A 25,671-nucleotide genomic window follows, 5' to 3' on the forward strand; every position below is an offset into this window, starting at 1 on the left:
GCCCACTAGCAGCAGGGCCTGAGGCCATCAATGGTGGTCAGTTAATTGGTCTGTCCATCAGTCCATCCATTCAATAATCCATCATCTTTTGACAAGATTTTACAAAAATATGTTGTATTTGGAGAATTTCACAGTTTTGGTGCTACCCCGACCTTTCTTATAGCACCACTGTCAGTTCAGATTTTCCTCTTGAGCAGTGCATGCTACAGTAAATCCTAATATATCTGCTGACCTTGGAATTTTCCTTTAGTGCAATCACTAGGTGAGCATGAATACGAATTAATATCAAAATCTAACGGGCTGATTATCATGGGATTTACTGAACCATGATTCCAAGATGAGATGCCGAGTTTTTCCCACAGTGTTTTATAGCAGAAAGAAGCCTGATCCTTCCCTGAAGCAAACAGCACCTCTGCTAACATCATAAATTATTATGTTTCTTATTAAATAAAGCATTAATCTTTTAAGGGAAAAGAGCACAGCACATGTCATACACTTCAGTGAGTGGCTAGTAACCAAACTGAGAAAAGATACATCAGGATCTGGTTGATTTGCCTCCATGGCTGAACAGTTTCCTGGGTTCTCTCCACTTAAGTCATTACAAAACTTCCTATCTTGCCACCCTTAGACCACATTATCAACTTTTCCTTCAAGATAACTAATAGCCTGTATCCCATTAAATTTGCTGTGGATGTTAATGGTTCCTAAATGATGATTCAAACATCCACAAACAGGGGTGTGGGATGGAATAATTGTTTAGAAGGTCAAACGTCAGACTGGAAGTCACATCATGAACTCAGGTCAAGAGACTCTATGAATCATCACAGTGTGAACCGCTACTTCTAAAAGTTGCTCAGGGGTCACTAAGGCTGTTTTTAAAGAATAATTTCTGTCATTCGCGTGGTTCAGTCAGTCAGGTGGAGTCAGAGAAAGACACTATAACACACACATAGTATGTACGGACAAAAACCTCTTTAGGTTAAAGAGCTTTTATCTGAATGAATGAGCCACTGTGTTTGAAAACCTCATCCATTGTTAACTGATAGATGCAATATATTACATAAGGTAATAGGCTGAGTGTCATGACATTTACTGAGTATGTTCAAGCTCCAAAGTGGAGAAGCCTTTTGATTTGGTTGTTTCCACAGCCTGTGCAATGACCTTGTTCAGTCTTTTCATCATGTTTGCATTATGGGGTGTAATGAATAATGCAGTTTGCAAGAGCTATGTGAGCTTTAGATATGAAAAAATAATTGTATGTCTATGGAAACTCCAAGCTAAAATGCATAACTTGTGTCACCCTTGCGATAAGAGGTTGTTGGACAGCTGTGGAAGGTTGTGCAGAGATGGGATCGGACTTTTAATTTGTTAGCTGTTGGAAAGGTGATAGACTTGCCAGGCCACACCCTCTTGTAAGGTCTAATGTAATCAAAATTTGTATAATTATTATTTTTTAAGCCATTAACAACATAAGGTACAGCAACATTTGTTTACAGACATCCTCTTGGCTAAAGGCCAAAACATGTATTTTTCTCTCTATTTTTACTTTCAAAATAATAAGCCATCCATCACGCGCACATTGGTGGGTAAAATGTGTTGATAAATTTAATGAGAATTACAATGCAAGGGGCTGAAAGAAAAAATTATTCAGCAAGGCCAGTTTGAGTAAAAGATGAAAGCATATGAAGGCTTATCAGATGCCAAAACACTGCACAGTGGCTGATGATACTGTGAGGAAGGCTTTTACTATTCTGGAGCGATATCATGGCTAGAGGATGATTTTGGTGGGAGCCTGAATAAAATGAGGGAACTCCAGTTTTTCACGCAGCGCTAAGATCAGTCTGAAAACAGCCTTTGTTTTAGAGATCGGCAGGTGTAGCACTTAAAAGCTTCACAGCAGCAGCACCGGGTCAGTCACAAACGCCTTCCTTCATGTCTCTGCCATGTAGGCTTCATAGGAACCTACAAAAATGTTTTAGCAGCATAACAGCCAGCACCCAAATAAATGGGTTCCATCTGCCACAACTGCCTTTCTTTATGGCTTGTTAGCGATTACGGTTATTCTAGCATTCACTGCGCTGTTGACATGACAAAACAGAGAGGTTATTGAGTGATAGTGCTTCAGACAGGCATAGATTGGATGGCAGGTGTCGACAGGGAAGCTCTGTCACTTTGCATTGTGCTGTCTGTGAGCCTGTGTGTGTCAAACGTTGGATCTATAATAGGAGCTGCAAACACGTGACATCTGCAGTGACTCAGCAAGTGAGCCTATATTTGACCTTGAATCTTTTAAAGTGATGTCGCAGAGAAAGAGAGTGACATTAAAATGAAAACCACAATGGATTGACGAGTTTCTTTTTTGCTCAGTCGGCCTCCAGGAGTCAACATTTGCATCCCTTCAAAACAGGCGGCATCTAGAATAACAGCTATTATTCATGTTCCTTGACAAGCAAAATAGAAACCTGTCGCATTTATCAAATCAGGTTCAAAGAAGCTGCATTTGATGGGCTTACTTGTTACATAAAGGGAATTGAAATTTAACATTTCAGCGGGCTGAAATTGCAAACAAAAGACTGTCTAGTAGTTGGCTGTTGAGTTTTACATGAATAAACCCAAGCATGCACACATATGTACACACACCCGCACACACTCACATACACATGCATACAGATATAGAGTGCTCTTAGACTCTAGAGACTTCATGACTGAATCCACAATTCACTCAATACATTGTGGAAAGGCTGAATGTTAACTGCCTTTCCTTTGCTGGAAAAAGGTTCGCTGACAATAGATGGGCCTTGGAGTTAAATATCAGAAAGGTCAGAATGTGGAAAGGGACTTAGTGAAATGTGAAATGTTGCAGCCTTGACAATTTAGAGCAGTTATATTCAGTCTCTAATCCTCAGGTGGCCATTTTTCTCTTTCAGAGTGCCTGAATCTGTCTCTCCTCCTGTCTTCCTGCTCTCCACGTCTTTCTCCCTCTGTCTATCTCCATCTCTCTCGATCTGTCTCCCAGTGTAGAGGTTAAGGAACAGCTTGGGAGGGACACATGAGAGAGAATGATGGAGAATGCAGCTAAAAGGTTAAGGAGGCTGTAATCCTGCAGTAAAGGACAGCCAAAACTCACACTGCGCTTCAGCTGTTCCGAAAATAAAAAAATTTAAAAAAAAATTTAAAAAAAGAAACAAATAAAAGGGAGCCAAGTTGTCTCTTTGCCTGTCCACAGCTCGATAATGGAAAGAGACTTCGACAGAGACCACAGGCTTCACACTGGGGTCTCTTACCTCTAAATGAACCATTTATTTCCCATATTAAGTGAAAAAGCCTACACTGCATAAATATCTTACAAAAACAATCAAGACTCACCAGGCTTTAAGCTTCTTAAGCATCTGTCAGACACAACAGTTATTTAAATAAGCGCTGCACCACAGTTGAATATGCATCATTACTGATTACAGACTCATTCAAAGCCTTTGAAAGCCACAACAATGCAGGTATGCAGCCTTTAATACTTAAACTAGCAGAACTATTTCAAGGATTGAAACATTTAACACATAAAATTTAGACTGACAATAATTCACAGTGATCTTTAAAGGTACCCTGTGGATTTTCTTACCACCAGCAGTGCAATGTTTTATGAGTGGGTCCCCATTCTGCAAGTGCCTGAGGGTGCACATCCTGCTGTTGGCTTAACATTATTCTACTAACTCTACATTTGGTGGCAACACCACACCAAGAAATAAGGCACCAACAGTGGAGACGAGGAGTCCAAGCAAGCTAATATGGATTTAAACAATGAAAAATTACACATATATATATATATATATATATATATATATATATAGGGAGGGAAATGCACTCAGTGCGTTTGTTAGACCTCGAGGACACAAGAAATAAAATAAAAATAGAAACTGAACACTTGATTTATAAATGTTTGCGAAAAAACTCCACAGGGCTTCTTTAACCTCTCCATCCCTACCAAACGCACTAACAAGTATATCATTACAAATGCATTATGTGTGGCAAAGCACTGTTTAAAACCGCAGATTGAAGAAGCTAATGTTTTTTTAAGATACCAAATATGTCAGGCAGAATTTGAAGAAAATGTGTATAAAATGATAGATAAATGGGTATGAATAAGTTACTCCACTTTAGGCCAAATTTAAGGGGCTCTAGAGGCTTAGTCGAAACTAACAAGAGATACTGATGCAACAAATCAGATGCAACAAATTGTGTTTTCCCCTTTAAATGAGCTTCAGGACTCCACAGGCTGTGTCCCCTGTTTCTTTTTAGTTCGGGATAAACAAAGAACTGAACAGAGATATTGAGCCTTGGATTGACTGTGGAAGCTGGACAGCACAGCAGCAGGAGGCCTCTGAATAGAAACTTCCTGCTTAGGTCGCGTCCTGCATCTCAACTCAGTGTGACTGGATCCGCCACTGGCTGGCCACAGCCTTCACTCACTGGGGTCATCAACTGACCCACATAGATTATCAAAGAAGATCATAGGAGTAATTTTCCATCAAACAAAGGGGGGCATCTGCTCTGTTTTCAAAACGCACAAGCCAATATTTGCTCTTGTCTTCTTGGAAAGTTTTTGCCCTGTCTGCTTGGTGTACAGATTTCCTCGGCAGCACTCAGGGAGTAGCCCCTCCTTCCCCGAGGCAGGGTTGAGTCAGCCAACCAATGGGATTACCATGGTGTGTTACTGTCTGCCATGGCCCAGACGCAGTCTAACCAGGATTGGGGCTCTTTCGCGGTTTTCACAGCTCTCTAGCATCTGGAGGTCATCTGGTAAGAAGAAAAAATGACCAGTGTTTCTGCTGGGGTAGTTAATCTACAGGTTTGGCAAGTGATCGGGCTGTTCACTGCTGGCACTGGGCTGCATAACACATGGCAGCCTGCTGCCTGTGAGGGCTGCATAGGAATGATAGCTGAGTGGTCCAAATCAGGCCAAAACGTACAACAGATTTCGCTGCACTTATCTCAAATAGACTCATGATGAGAAATGAATTTAGGAGTCAGGAAGGTTGATCTCAGAGTGTCTCTCAGAAGCCGTGTTATTCAGAGAGACCAATGTGAAGGACTCTAAGGACAGGTTTTACAAGCAGGTTACAAGCAGCGAAAGAGACATGCTGTAAAACCCCGTGGAAAATAATGTGCATATTATATAAACAGGCAGCAGGCAGCACAGTGAGTGCACCTCATCACCACAACTCTGCTTCAATGAGAATCTCATCAAAAGCCTGTGATTTTACACATATCTTTTAAAGTTTGTCAATCAATTTAATAATGTAAACCTCTTTTAAAGATGAAGAATGACCTCATCAGGGCTTGTCCTCACAAAATTGACCCATCTCCAGCCAATCTAGCACTGTGAGGCTGAGCAGTGCTTAGCTGTGTCCCTGCACATCATTACCTCTCTCTTCACTCCATTCACTGCGACTCAGAGCAGAGAAAATGACTGAGTGATAGAACCAAGGCTCCAATGTCTCTAACTCTGTCACCGCTCAGTGCTGTGTGTGCACGCCGTAAGGCCACTCCAGATAGAGCTGTGGGCTGCGGTGCTGATCTTGCACATTAGCTCACCTCCACATGACCTCGGCCACTACCTGCTCGGACACTTTGGACATGCAGTGCTGCGCTAGTCTGGCAAAGGAATTACATTTTTAGTTTTGTTTCTGAACAAAGAGCAACGCTTGTGTGATTTGGCACTGCCAAAATTAGCTGCACAATAACACCAGCTCTAAATAACAACCAGACACAGTGAAAAAGGAACCTCTACTATAATTTTATCTTAAACCTTTTTTGAATGAGTCTGTCTTTGATCTTTTGCCAGGACACTACTGCGCGGTTGAAGGTCTGTGAGGCTTTCCTCCTGTTTAATGGAGGAAAATGAGACTCATCTTTGATATCAGTGCATCACATGGTTTCCCTGCACAATGCCCAGTAGGATGCAAATAACATAGATCTATAGGAGAGACTTTCTCAGCTGTGAGATGAGAATGAATCCTTTAAATCACGCTTCTATAAATATTTTCTTACTTCCGCACTTCTAACTTGTAGATTGTAGATCTAACAAATGCGATGAATTTTACAAGGTTCCTGAGTGAGGTGTTTTTTTCACTTGATCGGCATCGCCATTGCAACAAAGGTGCTTGACGCCAGGTAAGAGGGCCATTTACTCTGTTCCTGTCACAACTGCATACTGTTGCTCGGCAACAATCACACAACTACTCCATCAGGAGTCAAATACCATATTTTTTAAAATTAATTAATCACTCTGTCCTCCAGAGGAACCACATCCATGGTGATACAGGCTGTAAAATTGGTAGCGGAGACGTTATTATTACTGAATATGCACAGTGTGTATGACTCTACTGCATTATACTGGTCTCTATTGAAAATGTCTTTACAAATTTGTAAGTAGAAAACATACAACCACATTAGTATTTATAACTCAGTGGAACAGATCTAACTGTGGAAATGACACTAATTAAAATCTTTAATGAGGGAACTGATGAACTGTTAAACTGTTTTCCAATTCACTCTGAATTTGTCAAACACGACTTTAACTTCCTTGTTAGACACATTTAACCAAAACCAAAGTATACTTCAGAGGTTGCTTTCTACATTGCCTAAGAAGGATACATTATGCTTCATTTGCACTGTTAATTCAACATAAGCCAAGATTACTAGAAGCGGTTTTTAAAAAAAAGGTGCAATTGAAATAAAAACAGTTTCCAGTGAGACTGAAAATTACAACCTTCATGTTTATATCAGCAGAGGAACTCTCAACAATCACCACTCTGCACAATAATGTGTCACAAAACCAACATATGAAACTTATGATAAACCATTTTCTCATTACCAATATGGGGAAGATAATTGAAAAATTCCAAGTGGAAGGGGAATATTAAAGAGATATCTCTGTGTATATTCCACAACTGGGACTAATTCAGAAGCAGAAGCGCCTGGAGGGCCAGTCTGTCTCCGACAAAATTGGTTTACCAAAGCAGAATGTACGAGTGCACAGAGTGAGGCCAATAGCTGCTTCCTGCCTCCGTGGAAATCAACAGCAGAGGTTTCTAAGATGAAACTGAATCTTTACTGTTGAGATATGCTCAGGATCACAGTCTTACGGCTACTCACAAAGTCCTCCATTGTCTTCTGGCTGGCTTAGAAAATTAGCCCTGTGTTGTTACCAGCAGTAAGATTTTAGCTGTTGCTAATGAAATTGGACTGTCTGCCTCCTTCGCAGTGTGTTTGAGCATTTGCCACATGGATAGATAAAAGCTGTCATGCCAATAAAATACCCCACCAACCCCATATTTAAACAATTGTGAATAATACATTTAAGAGAAAGGTGGCCCTCCACTTTTTAGTGTAAATTTAATCAACGGCTAAGGCTCCAGCGCGTTCAGGTGTCGTGTTTGACAAATACTTCCAATAAGCTGGTGTCTTAAGTGCTGTCAGAGCAGTCTGAAACATGACTAAAGTTCTCTGCATACCAAGTCAATTTTTATGTTCGAGTATTTCAAAGCAGCACTCATGCCTCTGATTTAATCAACAGTTGTATTTAAATTTCAAATCGTACATTCAAACATGAACAAGCCAAACAATAAAGCAAAAAATAAATAAAATACATGTTATTCTTCAACATTGTGATCTACTGCTTTGCAAAGCTCTATCATTTATTCAGGGACCTGCATTTTCAGTCCTTGACACTTACTCTACTAGTAAAATCACACTACAGCATGCACACACACACGCGCGCACACACACACACACACACACACGCAACACAGCACAACCACTCACTCATCTCTCACACTTGTGTCAAGGTTGATCTGAGTCACAAGTCCCACGTTCATCCCAATTAGCACTTTGATTTGGGAGTTGATAGGTGATATTGGCGGCTTTGGGAGGATGCACCCATCACTCTCCTCTCTCTTTCACTCTTTCAATTCCTCTCTTTCGTTCCGTGTTGGCTTTTTTCATTTCTTTTCTTTTTTCTTTGTTTTTTTTTTTTTTTTTTTTTTTTTTTTACATACCTCCTTTTCTACACATTTTCTTGTTGGGTTTCCTGGCACATTCCTTGGATATTCTTTTGACTGTAAAATGAATGGAAAAACTACAAAATAACAGAGAGCTCTGGAAAAGATCGCATGTGACATGCAACAACTCAGACTGAGTCAGATCCCCTCTTCACCCTCTTCCCGCCTCCTCCCACCCTCCCAGTCATCATCAACAACAAGAACAACAGAGGACCTGTTGAGAAAGTAACTGGGGTGTTGCTGCAGAAATATTCCAAAATGGTGGAATGAATTTGCTGCATCCTGGGACACAGGAAGCCCATACTCACATGCACTTCTATTTAAGACCCATTACAGCCACACAGAAGACAGAGAGGCTACAGCTCCAAAGTTTTTAAGTTCACATTCGTATTTGATGAGTGGAAATGTTATTTGACGTTGCCCATTTCATTATCAGAGCACTTAACATTTCAAGCCCATTTTCCTGTGTGGGTCTCCTTCAAGTGGCGAAATAATGGGGGCCATTTAAAAGAGTCAACTCTTTAAAAACATCTAGAAATCTAAAAATAAAACTCTTCAGTACTTTTAGTCATTGTAGAGCCCAAACTATGTTTGCCTTTTGCACAAAACTGGCACTTGAACTCAGCTTCATGCAAGCACAAACTGGATAAAGCCAGGAGAGTAAAGGGTCTTACATAGGTCAGGCTGATGCCACAGGCCTCTCGTGTACCAGACAGAATATTTCACCAACCCTACAGTAGATCATTCACTTATGAAGCAGGCTACTAATCACTAATGGCTAATATCCCCAGAACAGTCAAGACAGTGAGGGTAGGAAGGTGCACCAAGTAGGTTATTTCCAATCTGTTTCTTGTATGATTAGATTTCTTTTTTTTTTTTTCTTTTTTTATTCAGTCATATTAATAAGTCATTTAGTCATCAAAAGAGGAACCTCTAACAGTGGCATGGAAGGGGAGAGTTGATGAAAAGACTAAATGAAAGATCAAGTCAAGATGGCAGGTTGAGATGATGGACACGGACACAGCATGCGCCAGACAACAGGTCATGCTTCGCGCAAAATACAGAGGTGACACAAAATCTTAGAGAAAAGACAGCAAGAGAAGGAGGGAGAGACAGAGCAGAGGAGAGGAGGAGAGGTTTGGTTTCATCCTGGATACTCGACACACTCACCATCCTCTGTTGGAACATAGATGTTTAGATAAAGACAATCCTCGTGTTGATCCTGTATATACGTGGTAACTATATCCAGGTTGAAGGTGAACCATATTGGCATCATGATCTCTGGCACAGCATTGTGAATATTTTGGGGGCAGACGGGAGCAAAGTGGGTGGCGTTCTTGATCCCTGACCAGGAAGAAGGAGGTTCGGGGGGCATGAAGCGTTTTTCTCCCACTGGGGAGGCGGCATATGGAACCCCCAGATACTGGTCCACGGGCCCCAGAATCTCACTAGGCAGCGGCACCCTCACCCCTCTGAGTTTCCCGTACTGCGTGTTTACAGTAGGGTGGTAGTTCTGACCTCTCACGGCCACAAAGCACCAGCAAAAACTTAACACCCACAAGGACACGCTGAAATTGGTGCAACTGTGGGCACCGTTCCAGTTCTGCGAGGGGAGACGACTTCTCCTTGGAGAAAACCACATGGTCCTTGTGAGCGAGTGCAACTGCAAGTGACCAACATACAAGCCGGGGCACCCCCTCAGCAAACACACAGGCTTCCCGCTCAGCCCTGCAGTCCAGTCACCTGAGGGACAGTCATCAGCTGTGGTACTGGAGCCCGCCGGCTTACAGACGAGGAGAAACAGTCACCGTTATGCAGTTCCACTCCGCAGCAAGGTCCTTATTCACTGTCCTCTTCCCGCTCGTCAGATCTTCTAGCCCGTGCTGCAACAGGAGGGGACAGGAAAATTAATGACAGTTCCCTGACAGCACACCAGTTTACTCCCATTTTTATTCAGTCATTTTTATTGACTTGTGGAGTCCTTTTCTGACATGACATAAAACAGCTCACATAAACATGACAGAACTCTTAGTGCGATCATCAATCCACATAATCAAGAACCTGCCTTTGACTTGGATATTGAAATAAACTGTTGGACAACTTGGTCAAGATGTGCCTAATAATGCTAATAGGACAAATGAAATATGAAAGGCATCAACTGTCAGCAGGTAATTACTCTTTTCTTCAAAGGCAACAGTTTACATTAATAGTTAAAGAATAGCAATATTGAGAAGAATGGCACCGCTTAAGCAGCAGCAGGAGTCCTGCACGGGAACATAATAACATGATGAAAGTTTAATGTCCTGCTTAATATCATACCGCATTTTCCCCACATCTCCCTTTGGTAGAGATATGAACAAAGTACAAATTAAATTTCAAATTCCTTCTTTGCTCTCACAAGAAATCACTTTTTGGGATGAACAGAATAAAGGGCAGAAGAGGATGTAGCTACAGGCAGCACAGGTGCCTCTGGTGACAGCGCTGTAAATGCTAATCACCAGTCCCTGGGTGAACTAGTGGTGCCAGCAACAACACCTTCCCACACTGCCTGATCAATTTTCAATTTCTGTGGCTTAGGGTCCCCCTCAGCCTTGTGCGCCTACTGCAGAGATAGCTCTAATAACAATGGAGAAGAAAAGCCAGCATTTAGAGGAGGATATTGCAATCCAAAATGACTGTGTAAATGATTTATAATGTATCAGCAGCCGTTGGAGGGCCACTAACCACTGAGAGAAAGCAATCCTGATGTTCCTGGAGGTGCTGTTATCGCTAGGCAGCTATTCCCATCTGCTACAGCCGTGGATCAACGGGGAGCATATACACACATTTTGTAAATACTGCAGATGAGCCCACCTTTGCCAGTACATGTGTAAATGGGAATGTGTGTGGTGGACGATTCTGCTCAAGGACTCTGGCATACTGAGCACCTACTAAGTGATAATACATGAAAAGCCATCCATATCCAATCTGGGGACTAAAAGGCATGCATTGCTGTGGGCCAAGGGCTTGCAAAGGCTTCAAAATGCTAGAAAAGTCACACTGACAAAGTTCCTTCCTTGCTCACTAGGATGCCTTTCACCCAGGCAGAAAGTCTTGCACACATTGCTGCATTGTATATGAAGCATAGTATTAAAAGTAATTCATTTGTGATCGTTTTTTTATACAGGACAAATACATAGCATCCACAAGTGCCACATACCACAGACCTGAAAGCCTCAGCCACTGTGAAACGCTTAAAGCTAAATGGATCTTTACAAGGATCCCAGCAGCTCAACAATAAAGCACCTACAAATATCACAAAACAAGACCAGTAATACAATACACTCCAAACTACTTCAGTGTAATACAACAGCCCTGCACTATATACTACTATCATGAAGGTTATAATGATCAGTTTTCTTGACACTGGTAGGTATTGGTTCAACTTTATGGTCATTTTAGAGGCTGTACTTTGAGGGATAGTTTAACTGTATTGTATTATACTGAAAGGTATTTCTTTTTTTCTTTTTTTTAAGTTATTTTTTGGGGAATTTTATGACTTTATATGACAGCAGCAGTGAAGAGTCCCAGGAAATGCGGGGGGACAGAGAGTGCGGGAGCCCATGTTGTATGTGCCCTTTAACCACTCGGCTATCGGGTCACTCCCTGACAAGTGTTGTTTTGTCCACCCTATTTACATCACCCCCTTTACAGTGTAAGGTTTAGATCTTAATTCATATTGTATGCTTGAGCTATTTTACAAAAAATATATTTACATTGTCAATTATTTACATACTTATGTTCACAGTTACACAGTTATTACTTACATATGTACAAGTTTAAGTATTTAGAAGTTTGAATATTTAAAAACAGTTATAGTTACCTCCTGAATCCATCTTGGTAGTTTTCCTCTTATTTACCTCAGTCTAAGTCCTTCTAGCTTCTGATTGGTTAGTTTAGTGACATGTGACTTAGAAACAGGAAAAAGTAAAACTGCTGCTTGAAAAGTTAATGTCTCCATCCAGCTGTTTCTTTTATCAAGAGTGATCCAAACCACCACAAGTCAAACCCTCACGTTACAATAGTATATCAGTGATATAATATTTAGCAAAAGCTGACCTCTATAATATAACCTTAATAAAGGTAGGATATGTTGCATAACTGTCTTATTGGACAGCATTAGTTTTCACGTGTTGAGTGTAAAGCTACCACTGAAACCTAATGAAAGGCACCCGATTGCCCACTCCCTCTTCAGAAACATTTTCAGCTTGAATTTAAATTGATTGCATTCATGATCGCCTATCAGTGTTAGAGAGTAAAAGTTACATATTTAAAAAATGTATTATTCACTAACTTTAAAAGTAGTTAGCTCAGTTGAATGCTTCATTACATTGAATGCTTGCTGGTCAAATTTCCTATCTAGCAAGCTACCTACTTAGTCGAATCGCTAGCCGGCTGGCAGCTGCAGATCAGCCTGTTAGCATTTCTGGCATATTAGCTAGTTTGCTAACCATAGCTTATAGCTAACCAAAAAAAATCACAGAGCAAAGACCAGCCAATTTCCAAAATGCATTATGTGTACTATATATTTTGCCAATAATCACTATCCAATATACTATATACCTTCTTTGGGAACTTTTAAACAACTACTTTTAAACAACTCGGTATTCGAACCAGCTTCCTCGCTCTGTACAGAGTTGTATGTTGTTGTTATTTTTATCGGTTTCACCTATTTCATACTGTGGGAAAACTGAGAAAGTAAAAATGGACCTTTTGGGTGCCATTGTTATTTTAGGGAGATTAGGCAACAAAGTGAAAAAATATTCTATGGAACTGTAAATTCACATTATTTTCATCTTGTTTACTGGTTTTAGCTCTAACATGATATTGAAGAAAATGAAAAGTCAAGGAAAAACTGGGTCTCCATCCTTTTTTGCCACACAAAACATCACCATCAGAGTGACTCCTGGTTTCAGTCGAGTTTAGGTAGCAGTATTTCCATTCTCATTCACAGTGTTACATGCAATCATGATGCAAGGCAATGCTGAAGAAATCCAAAGTATAACTTAACTCACCTATCAGAATACACTGCAAATTCTGTTTAAGGGCATATAGTCTGTTATCTGTAGTGAAATACATTCTAAAAGTAACCCTCCCAACACTGTCCATTCTGTGAGTGAAGATGTTACATATTGATCCCCTGAACAGAGAAAGATGTCTGTCAGAAGTTGGTTTTCAAAAGGACACCTCACAATTCCCCATAGATACAGATACACAGATACATGATTTTCCATAACTGAAGCCATTTCTGTTTAGATCTGTGCACATAGCAGCAGAATAAATGTGATAACACTAATTCTAGTCGAGATAAAATACATCAGGTCAAACTTTTTAATCAGGACATAGCAAGGACATAGGACAGTGTGATGGAGTGTGTGTGTTTAGAGGACACTCAGCACAGAGGACTTCATCAGTCTCCCCCCCAACACCATCTCAGAGGTCCTTTCTGCTTTGATCTCTCTACCTGCTGAAGCGCTGCCAAGGGAGCAACAGAGAGAGAGAGAGAGATTGCATGAGTTCTCCCTCATCATCCTAGAAATATTGATCGTCTCATCACCGTGGCCTTGCAGCCCGTAATAAATACAACTGGGGTGATGGAGGTAGGGAGGGGAGGAGAGGAAGAGAGGGAGAGTGGGGGAGTTGTACTCCACCAAGTACATGCTGTTAAACACCCTCCTCCCCAATTCTCCGGCCCCTGATTAATAGGACATGTTAAATTCTGAGGGTCTAGTCCCTATTCATCATTATTCAAAATTGCTCCATTCGTAAAACATATGAGTCGTACCCATACAGATTCCATATTTAGAAGAAAATAAATAGACTTTCCTGCTCTTTATTTTGGTCTGAGCCCACAGCCATGTACACTTACTGTAGAAGACCCTTTGTTCTACAGCAGAGAGATCTCTGCATCGCAATAAAAGTCTGAGTACAGAGCCAATGTACTCCTACGCCCCGACATCCCTTAGAGAGAGGCTGAATGGACTCTGATAAAAAAGGAACCAATAAGAGTTCTGAGTAGATGGAGCTTCTGACTCTCCCCACTCTGTTATTATACTAGCTAGTCTGCAACAAAGGCATTCACAAAGCTGCATTAGTCCACTAGAACATCTAACTTCAAATGAAGTGAGTCGTCCTGACCTGAGAGAGTGTAATCACTGATTACAAATGCCTCTAGTGCTGTTACATTATAACCAAGGCTGAACGCGCCATTATAGAAATGATAAGAGACAGGCAACAAGACTGGAACCAGAAGACAGAAACCTATGTACTCGGGTGGTTACCTCAGCTGAACTCATTAAAATGTGAGAGGCAAAGGCAAAAACTTAATTTAGTGTCCTCGCCTTCCATTTGTGCACCAGAAAGACACCAGTCCACATCACTGCAAAGACTCCATTTTGAGACAAGCTCACCTCTCAATATTGTGGAAAATACAGTATATCTGTAAATTGTCTGCTTACACGTGTTTATTTCAAATGAGCAAACACGAATTTCAACACACAGCAAGATCAATAATGAATGTACACACAAGCTGCAAGTCTCCCCTTGCAGGCACACTCCTTATATAAGCTCTTGGGCTTAACAAACAACAGCACGCCATATTAAATCAAGGAGATTGGCATGTTTCAGAAACAACATTCACAAAGTGTCAAAACCAAACCGAGGCTTCATAAGGCTCCTGCTGGGAACTCGTGCTAGCATAACAGTGAGGGACGAGGGCCTACTCCTCCTTTTCTTTGCCTTTTTTCGTCAAGACTCAGCACGTGTGCAGTCATTATTACTTAGGACAGTTGGCATTAAATCAAGGACAAAGACGCAGCACGTTTGGACTGCTAATCACCGCGGTGATGCTGACATATTTTTAAAGACGCAAAAATGGAGATGGTGAGGAATGACGGCGCTGCTGCTGCTGCCGCTGCGGCTGCCTGCTAAGCTGTGTCTGCAGCCCCTTCTCCTGGCTGCATGGATAAAGGCTGCCATGAGTATCATTAACAGCCAAACAGCCAAGGAAACATGGAGAGGTGAGCTTGGCAGGCCAAATAAAGACAGATTCCAGGTGAGCACAGGTTGAGATGAATTCTGTGACTGCGCAGCAAATAAATGGCCACTCTGCTAACTGCTGACGGTGCTTGAAACAACTGTTTGCTCCTCATGACTAAAATGATAGGGACAGGTTTGATCTAGAAGACCTAAAGCAGCAAGTCGAGGCAGTGGGCCCATTACTACAACTGTATTGCCTCTCCCTCTCTTGACTGGGTGTGCACGCCTCTGAGTGTCAGATATGGTTTAGGAAGTAATATGCTACGTGCAACAATATGTCAGGTTACAGGGATATTAATCAAAGCTAACCGACTCAATTAGATGGAAAAGTACCGAGGAGCTTACATTTAGAAAATGATAAATAAAGAAATTTCCCCAACAGTTCATCATCCAAACGCCTATTGATCCACTGCAGAGTCCCACTAGACACTCCTGCTGAAAAAAACTCAAAGTAGCTAATCACTCAAGTAGCCCACAGGGATTCTTTGAGAAACCACAGGGGCAAGTATTGGGTCCGTCTCTAATCTAGCCGTATGTAAACACATTAAGACTTTACACATGGCATGCTCATTATCCAAGCTCCCACAGACGCCGTTTGCGGGGTGGGATCTGTTCTCTTGACAAAGTGTTTTGTGTGTAGTTTCTATCACCCTGCCAACACAAGCTCTAAAGTGCTGTAAACCAAAGAGCACAAGACGCCAAGGGCATCTGTGTTAAGGAATAACCATATCATCGACCGTAAACAAGGCTGGTGAAAATCTGATGATTGTGTTTACGTTACATATTTTGCATCATCTATTACACTATTCACCATTGGATGTCGATGTTGTTACATTACTGACGTTCTCAGCCATACAATAACGTTATACAGTTTTTTTTTAATTTTGAAGAATTTCTGTCTGTCAGTCTGATAGTTGGCCCTTCACTTTAGATTGAAAATTCCTGACAACTATTGGATGAATTTCCATGAAATTTTGTAAAGCCATTAATGTTGCACAACTTTTATCAATTACACTTTGCTTCATTCACCAAATGTTTTTGGCTATCTTGCCTTCATCAGGACAGAGTCAGTTTCCTTATACACATTGTATGTTGTATTTTATGGGTTTATAAGACACCAAAAGTACAGTTGCAGTGGTCAAACATTTCATTACATTCCTCTTCATTACAAAATAGTCAGCCTTCTCTCCCAGGCTGGGCAAATAAAATCTCCTACAAAAAAAAGTTCCCTGAGTGAAGATCATTAAGTTTTTCATAATGATCCAGCCAGAGGAAATTAACATAAATAGAGGACACTTTACTAAAAAACACATCCCTTAAGGAAAACAAAAAATGAACCTCATTCTCAATTTCACCTAGCTCACACAACAAACAAAGTCCATCCTTCTCTGGAGTGGCATTAAACCTGCTAGTATCTAGAGCTGAACAATGTGCACATAGTGGTAGTGACTTCACATAAGCTTCTACACTGTAGCTATTCTTTATGAAGGGAATACATTCATTATTTTTGATCAGACCATATATCAACAGACCGTTTCTCTCTATACATGAGAAGCATTGATCAATACATACATTGATCTATCAGGTGATCAATATACGGAGTCCATACAAAACATTATAATTATCCTTTCTTCCAAATAAAAAGAAAGTACAAAATATAATAATAAATAATAAATAATAGCTACAATTGGCCTTAGTTTATACGAATATTGCAAGAGAAATATTAATGACAAAAGCGCAGAGTAAACCACCACAATATTCTCAAATAAATACACCTTTTCATGTTATTTCATGTTATTTTCATGTTTGTTTGTTATTTCATGTATCTTGACAACTCCTCTATGGGTTATCATGAAATTTGGTAGAGTCATGAGCAGTGAGAGTCAATTGTAGTGACTCCAAAACTTTCCTTTAACCCTGCACTGCGCACTTTAGCTGCTGACACGCTAAACAAAGATTGTGAAGACTACTAGACTCCACTAAACATCGCCATGGTAACGTTGTCATCATGAGCATTTTAGCATGCTGACTTTAGCATTTATCTTAAGGCACCAGTGTGAGTGTATCCTAACAGACTGAAAGAAGATAATAAATCCTATGGCTTCTGCATGTTTTATATTCAGTATCATGACTGCATAATATTGACTAAAAGAGCATTTTGATCAGACATATTAATACACCAACAGCATATCTGATAAAAATTATTATTACACCAACATCAAGTCTCAATTGTCAATTGTCAGCTGAATCAGATCTTCAGTGTACAGTATGGACTTCCAACATAGATATCTGTCTGAATGCTGTGTTTACCTACTGGTCAAATCATCCTACATCTGTGAGGTGGCAACACATTTGATTGGACTTGCTGAGCACATGTGAAACATGATTGAATTCCTGGAGAGGATACACTCAAACCTACCAAGGAGAATTCAGTAAATATTTCAAGCAGCTCCTCTCATCGCCTGCACTGTGAGGACAGCACGTATAACATGGCAGCACTAACATCAATTTCTGGCTTACAGTGGAAAGGAGGATGGATTTTTAGCCTTCTGGGATGCATCCCTAATAAAATTCAGGCTAGTGCAAGGAACTTGAACAGCAATGGCAATGCACTATATTTATAAAGCAAATCAAAGTTTATGACAATCACTTCAAATGTGAACTGCTGTGTGTTACCCCTGCTGCACTCTGGTCTAAATGCTGCTTGTCATGGAGCTCCTCGCCAGTTACCACAGTTACTGCCTGAACAGAGAACTCACTTACATTTACACTGATTGATTGTGGTTTGAGAGTAATGAGGGTATCGTTGGGAGTAAATGGGTTATTTCCAATTTAAACTGTATTGTATGCTTAAAATATGTAATAATAAGTAATGCATCTAACAATATGCAGTGCTTTTAACATCGATCCAAGCGGATCACAAATACCAAAGAACTGACAGGGATGGGTGTCAGGGAGACACTTTTCTTAAAGCAGCTATTAACACTTCACAAACATATAGAGTAGAACCGAGGTTTTGCTGTGAGTTAATTGAGGTCTGACTGGTAATTACAACAGGGATTTGATCTTTCACTATCTGGGCTCCAAGTTCATTGGCACTGCATTATAAAATCTTGGGTGGATCAGCTCTTATGGCCACTATTGACTCTTTTACTCTGGGTTAAAGAGACCATGCAGTTGTCCTTGATCCTGAATATCCAATTGCAGAGCCAGCATCAAATGCAGATATGCAACTAAGAGTAACCCACACTGGTGAGCAATTATTTCAAAGGAACAAAACACTTCCTCTGGGCCTGAGGAGTGGTTCTCATGATAACATGATTTAGATTGTGTTTGTAATGAATAGCATACAATATACATCTAAAAGTGGGATTATGTGGGTAATTTATGATGCAGTAATGTCTACAATTTGGAGGACATTTTCTGGTAGGAACAGAGAAAATTAATTCTTGCAGCTGTAATGTGGTTGCCACACAGCAACCCCCATTACAGAAACTAAAACACAGTATCCTCATAAACCACACAAAGCCAAATCTTTGAAGAGCCGATCATCCTGAGGACAACACTTGGCTATGCATCATTTCAAAAAGCAGTGGAGCCCTGAACTGAGTGCATGTAATTCACCACTTTCATCCACTGCATTTTGAATTATGTTTTCTGCAGACAAAGATTAAAAATTCAGATCAACTTGTCTAGGAGATTGTGCAATTAATTAAATTTTTTAAAATAAAATGGGAGCTGTAGGGGCTGTACTGTGAAATGTAATAACTTTGTGCATGTGTATGTACTGTACATGTGGTCACATGCAATACATACAGTAAGTATGCTGAGAAAATGAATCTTTCCATGGCCTAATAAGCTAAATAATATTTAATTTAAGGTAAGTAGGCTGCAGTTCTTGTTGAAAACTGAAAGATCAGCTTTATTGTTCAGTGTGAAAGGGCTCCACAGAAACATATATAGCAGGCAGAGACATGACCCAGATGCTGCCTGTAAAATTAATGAGCTAATAATGCATTAGGTGCCTAAGCAGTTACACTAATGTGCAAAGAGAGATATTCCACAGTCAGGTAAAATATGGTGTTAGACTCTAGATTTTATGTAGGAACACAATTGAATTGATTTGTTCTGATCTAAAAGTACCACAGCGTGTCTTTTTCTGAAGCAGAACTCTGTAGCATTGTATGCAGCAGTTTTCCAGCTTCACCTTTTCCCTTGAGGCTTGTGCTTAAATGTTGCATGTATTTAAAAACGGCCCTGAATTGTACATTTAAGAGTCCTTCATTTTGATTGATGATCAATTAAGAGGAGATGGATTTTGAGAGAAGAACATGTTAATAAACGCGGTGTTGCACTTTATTCTGATGTTTCCTTTCAAAGCCCTCGACTACTTGGCTTCTTTGCAGAGAATTCACAAATGCCAAAAGCACAGTGGTAGAATGATGCTATTGACATGCAAATGCCTGGTAGTTGCAGAGAAGTGAGAGGTGCCAAAGTGTATTGTTGTGTGACAAGCAGGATTTCTGAATACATAGCTGAAAGCCGCGATATACACGAGTGCGCTTGACACAGCAAAACCCATAGCATCTATTTTTTTATACAAAAACAAGGCATAATGGATTCATGAGCATTATGGTATGGGCCCTATTTACAGATGGAGCGCAGGGTTATTGTTGCCTAATGACAACAGATTAAATGAGGTCTGTCCACTGTACATGATCCCTGGAGTTTTATGGGAGCATAATTAAGTTTTGAACCGACCCAACGGTGATGTGCTTTTAACTAAAGGTCAACAGTAAACAGCGATGTGAGCCACACTTGATTACTATGTATATCACAACATCAAAAAAGATGCTGCTGCACTAATGAGGGGGTGACCTTCATCTTGAGTGTAAACAAAGACCAAACAAACACATGCTGCACCACATGGCCTCTATCAGCCATTAATAAGAGGTGTTTAAGAAATTAATAGTACTGTAATATTCACAGGGACTATATGACACGAAGTCTTTGACATTTCAGAGAAAGCCTGGTTTGCTGGGGAATGCATTCAGACCTTGAAAATAAGATGCATTATGCTTAGAGTCTGAATACACATGTATGGATGTAAATTAGAACCTACACGATATCAGAAAAAAATCCTCACTTCATTTCATTCCCTGTTCAATAATAAATTATCTACATTTAAAAATATGACAATCGGAAATGCATATGTGGCGTTGAGCATTTAAATTTTAATTCATCACATTACAGGCTCATTCAGAGCTACAGCCAGGTGGATTTAGAGGAGATGTAGAGGGATTAGTGAGGTGATATCAATCACCACAGCTGAACCATCCCCTTATCTAGCACCATCACAGTCTCTGGCCGCTTTCCCCATTGATCCAGCGCAGGCTATAGGGCTGGGGCTGGAGCTAAAGGTTAGGATTTCCCTTCAGGGGATCCTTAAGCTTTGGAAAATAGCTCATTTGATGTCAAAAAGTTAAGGACAGAGCTGCCAGGTTTATCCTTACATTCTGAAAATAACTAATCAAAAATTCAATTAAGATTCTGGTGTACAGTTATTTGAAAGTGCTAGTGACTAGATAAACAGGCTGGATTGTGTGTGACTAGGTAAAAGAGACACCAGAAAGATGTCCTGGAGGGGGAGAAAGCAGCTGTTTTACCTCCAGTGCATTTCCCAGTTGTCTGTTTAGAAAAGCAGCCATCTCACTCGGCTTATTACATGTTCACATTGATATTCTAGATATTATTAGCCAGGCCAGAGAATCCAGCTGATGATGAGCTCCGAGGGACATTTAAATGACAGTGCCCTTTCTTGAAGGGAGAGAGTAAACAACAGAGGCGACCAACACTGTCTTGTTACTAATGCTCATCTGCATTCGTGGAAAAAAAAAAAAAAAACAAGTGTAACTGAGGGGCAAGGCTGGGAAGACAGAATGTGACTTTTCAAATATATAAGGGATGGGTGGGTGGGGGGGATTAGTTGGGTGTGTGGATGAGGCAGAGACATGCCTCAATATCACACATGGAGGAGGGAACACTGTCCCCTGACAACAGTCCTTTCGGCTCGCCCTGGCAGATATGACTACTCTCCATTCACTATTTCTAATCCTGTCTGAAAGCCTATCTTGAATGTCAGGCTTCTTCCTAAATTGGCTCGTGTTCTTAGTGATTGATTAAAGTACTGTAACCCAGCTTTATCAGACCGCCCTGAACTCTGTATTTCTGCCAAATCTATTAGGTAATGCATCCTTTGTTATTGCACCGGTTGTTTTTTATTATTTTTTTTCTTCCCTCCTCGTCTTTGGGAAATGCACAGATCCATTTACTATGATACAGAAAGCTCAGTGGTACCTGGCGCTATGATAGCAAAGCAGCCTTCAGATCAAACAGGGGAGCTTGCCTTAAGCTCGCAACAGTTTGTGACAAATGTGGCGTCCTAATTCAATATAGCATTATTCAGTGAAATTGGTTAGATTTATCAACACAGCCCAAAACACTGTGAGCAGGGATATACTTAAAGCACATTTCATAATCTCCATTTCTCCCTTTTCTAGCTTTTGACTGATGGCATGGTGGTACCAGAAATGCATCTAAGTCCCCTGACATTGAGCTAACAATATGGCCATAATTCATGCGCTCTAATGCTGTAATATCCCCCATGCCATTGCACACAGAGGAGAGGAGAGGAGAGGAGAGGTTGCCCTGATATTACTGCTGACGCCTGAGTCCTAGACATTGCACTTAGAGTGTCTCCTGCAGGACATTATTCAAACACACACAGGCACTACAAAGTCCACAAGACAAGAGTAGGCCACCGTGATACCAAACACACTCATCCTCAGACACTGCGGCTTACTGTGACTATTCAAGGTCATATAGTGAGGCGCCACACACACAGGGTGTCACCACCTTTGGAAATCCATAATATTTAATCCAGATCATATCATATGTGTATGTGCACCATCTTAAACTGCAGTGCTTAATTTACCGGAAAGAAAAGACACTCTGCATGAGGAACTGCGGGTATGCATTAAAATCCCATTTGTGTACTTAAAACAGAGTAGAAGACCACGTTAATGACTGCACACTTAGAAGTAGGCCATGTCCAACCACTGCAGGCAAATTTGGCCTCGGGTTGTCTGCACTTCCTCAAAAACTGCACACAACACGCACTGCGAGCTACTACTGTATCTGCCTTCCTATTCTGTGCCTACTTTGCACCAAAGAAGCCCAGAGCAAGGACAACACATACTGTAGATACTCTACATACACTCACTCTGCATTGTGTAAGCATGATCATGCATCTACATGCACAATGCAACAATGCCAATTCAGTTTCTACTTTTATCTGCCATTTTTTCACAACCTTCCTCTTAATGTTTTTGTCGGCGGAACGACAACAAACATCCTCCCTCTTCCATGTTTCATTAGCAACCTGAGGGGAAAAAAAAGAGTTTCCCCTCTAACATCTGGATGTTAGCTAGCTTGAGTGAATAGTCATATCAGATCAGATCCCGCTACATCAAATGCAACTTGAGGGCGCATTATTTATTCATTTAACTGCTGACATCCAAACCATGCCCTAAACGGTGACACTTTGAAAACTATTCCTCTGTGTCTGAACTATGCCAATACGAGTGCAACTAGCAGGGGCTCGCAGAGGGGAAGAGAGTTTTATGTTCCTTTTACCAGGCATGAATGTAGAAGAGATGAAACAAGCAGGCCATTGTGGTTTCTTTTTTTTTTTTTTTTTTTCTAGCTGAAGAGCCTCAGAGCTTCTGCGAGGAGCAAACACAACAATGAAAGCGCCTGCATGCCTGCTGTAAAATTTCATGTGACTACATGGCCTTCCCACTATATTCATAAGCACTGAAAGCAAAGCCTTCAGACCTAATATGGCACAACACCTATTAGCAACATTTACCCCTGTGGTGAACAGAAAGACTGGCTAGCATAAATACTGGCCTGTGTAGGTGTGTCTTAGTTTGTGTTTATCTGTGTGTAGGTGATCTTTATTATCCTTTTTGTGTTTTATGAGTTGGCAGTGAAAAAATGGTGAGAAAAATCACAAGAAAGCAGCAGGAATATAATCCAGCTTTTATTCAAAGCTATAGTACGCAGGACAGTACCAAACTGCAATGCTTTAAGTTTTCAGGAGAAAAAGCATTTGTTTTTGTTTTTTTTTTTGTTAGTTTTTTTTTTTTATCTCAATTCTAGACTCCTTTTCACCCCTGTAATACATAAGGCACTTCTTTTTATTCTTGTGAATAATTTCACTGCGGACAACCTGAAGAGGGCCATGATGGCGAGAACTGTCCTCAACCTCCAGAGGTTAGCATCAGCAACTTAGTATGCAGACACCAAGTAAATCTATATGTGATGGATACAAAGAAAAGGTTTTCAGAGGAAGAGGAGAGGCGCTTCTGTGCAGGATTAAGTGCTTTAGATGTAATGATGAGAGAGGGCCTGTTTTTATTTGTTTTCAAACAGGCATTTCGCTCTTGATGGAATAGCGGTGCTGTTCTGTCTCCTGAGGGGACAAATACTCATCAAAGACCTGGCTTTGTGAAACAATCCATAAACTCTTAATGCCACGTAGCATGAGATACTTGATCGACAAGTTCAGAGAAAGAGCAAAAATCAATGAGCAACAAATTATTACAATTTACAATGTGATTAGAGTACATACTGTTTTATATCATACTATTTTGGTGTGTGATTCTGGACCATTAAGGGACAAGCTCATGTTTTGGGAAGTTTAAATTCAGAATTCCTTGGTGGGATTCTCGCTCTTCCTATCAATATCAGCGGCACTGGCTGCCAGAAGATTTGGTGGTGCTGGATGCCCGGGGCTCTAAATCTGGGCCAGGGGTTGTGTGGGATGCTCAGATAAATGGGTTGGGCTTTGTTTTATTGCAACACTGCTTGTCTTAACTTTCTGTGTCTACCAGGGATTTAGAAAATTTGCTACTGTCCTTGGGCCTCTCTCTGCAACAGCAGCTCGCAGTCGGGTTTGAGTCAGCCCTGGTGCCCCAAGATTACATAAATATCCTCTATGAGCCATTCACCACTATAGCCAAGCTCTACTGTTTTGGTCGCTTTTTATCTTTAGCAGCGTTTTGTTTTTGCGGGGGTGTGGGGTGCAAGTCTCAGATTAAAAGTGAAACCGAGGATCCTCATTTAACCCAATTTGACAAGTCCTTTCACACTGTGCTCAACAATTAAACGCAAAGAGTAAACATTTTCTCAATAGAGGATACTCTCCTCTCAAGTCCTTTGCTCCGGACCTTTGCTAATGGATTTGACTAGAAAGACCTTTACATGTGATGCAGCTGTTTGTCATTTGTGTGCAGCAAAGCATCAATATGAAGGAAAAGTGGGCCACTGAGACTCAAAGCACAATTATCCCTGAGGAAATATGTCACATTTCCAACGTCTTTTGTGATAAGGTTTCCTCATTCGTGCTTCCTAACGTCTTATTTCAAAAAAGCACAGTGGGAAACAAAGGCAAAGATATGGCTTATTAGGTCAGTGCTGGATTCCTTTTTTTACACACTGATCATGGATCTGCTGGATAAATCACATGGGTATCATTAGAATCAACCCCGAGGAGTCTTCGGGCGCAGTGTGCTAAGTGTGTGTGTGTGTGTGTGTGTGTGTGTGTGTGTGTGTGTGTGTGTGTGTGTGTGTGTGTGTGTGCATGCTGGCAAATGACTTTCCTTTAGGTACTTTTTCAACAGCCAATCAAATCATGTGCAGTGTAGCCATTTAGCAGTCCCACTGGAATATATTTTACAGTTCTCATTCCTTTTGAACTGCAAAATACACAATACATTTTACTTTCAATAATTTATTTTGGAGATATCTTGGTCATACAAATCACAAAGAATGTAAATTCAATATCCTGTTTGGTGAATTGTTATTCTTCAGCAGCAATAGCAAATAACTCTATTCGACATCCCATTAGCTGATATATTACTGGGTGCCAGGCTACCAAAAGTTGCAAAACAATAAATGCTTATTGTCACTGTTTGCTTTGGAGTTGGGGCTTCTGTAGCATTTTAAATGCATGAAATGTATGTGAAGCAGGTTTGGACTGAAAGAGGATGTGATTAAAGAGAATAAGAGATGAGAATGCCAGTAAATTCTGGGGTGTCAGAAAACGTTGAATCATTTAGTAATTTTCAACATGGCAGGGAGATCTGCCTCAATCAAAAATCTTCACATAAAAGAGGGAGCGCAAAAAAAAACTCCAGGATACAATTTGGTAGCATTTGTATTCTGCTTGTTGTTTGTGTATCGCTGTACAAAATAGATGGTAAAGCTGTAGTTGTCCACAGCATGAATAAAACAAACTTGGCAGGTTTTTTTTGTTTGACTGGCTTCCTCCAGCCCAGAGCTCACTTGTCAAAAGGCTTATCCAGGCTTACCTTTCTCCAACCTAACCATTTTCCTCTTGTTTCTTTTCAATCTCACCTCTTCCTTCTGTCCTTGCTCTTATCCTCTCTGATCCCTTCTCCATTCCTGCTAC

At 40.7% G+C, this 25,671-nt stretch overlaps 1 protein-coding gene across 3 annotated transcripts in view; it reads right to left on the bottom strand.

Moving 5' to 3' along the window:
- The window catches only part of nlgn3a (neuroligin 3a), a 115,490-nt gene that overhangs the window by 81,658 nt on the left and 8,161 nt on the right, over window positions 1–25,671 (bottom strand). For 2 of the 3 annotated variants that reach the window (XM_071457955.1, XM_071457954.1), the window contains exons 2-3: window positions 9,228–9,940; window positions 8,055–8,114 (exon numbers count right to left, since the gene is read on the bottom strand). In XM_071457955.1, the coding sequence (XP_071314056.1) occupies window positions 8,055–8,114; window positions 9,228–9,699 (532 nt within the window). In that variant the 5' untranslated portion in view covers window positions 9,700–9,940. The remainder of the gene's footprint in view (window positions 1–8,054; window positions 8,115–9,227; window positions 9,941–25,671) is intronic. The other variant, XM_071457956.1, reaches the window with a different exon arrangement.

The sequence above is a fragment of the Trachinotus anak genome, unplaced genomic scaffold (assembly GCF_046630095.1).
Source record: "Trachinotus anak isolate AG129_WGS33_773 ecotype Australia unplaced genomic scaffold, CSIRO_AGI_Tana_v1 ptg000021l, whole genome shotgun sequence".
In the NCBI taxonomy this organism is placed as follows: Eukaryota; Metazoa; Chordata; class Actinopteri; order Carangiformes; family Carangidae; genus Trachinotus; species Trachinotus anak.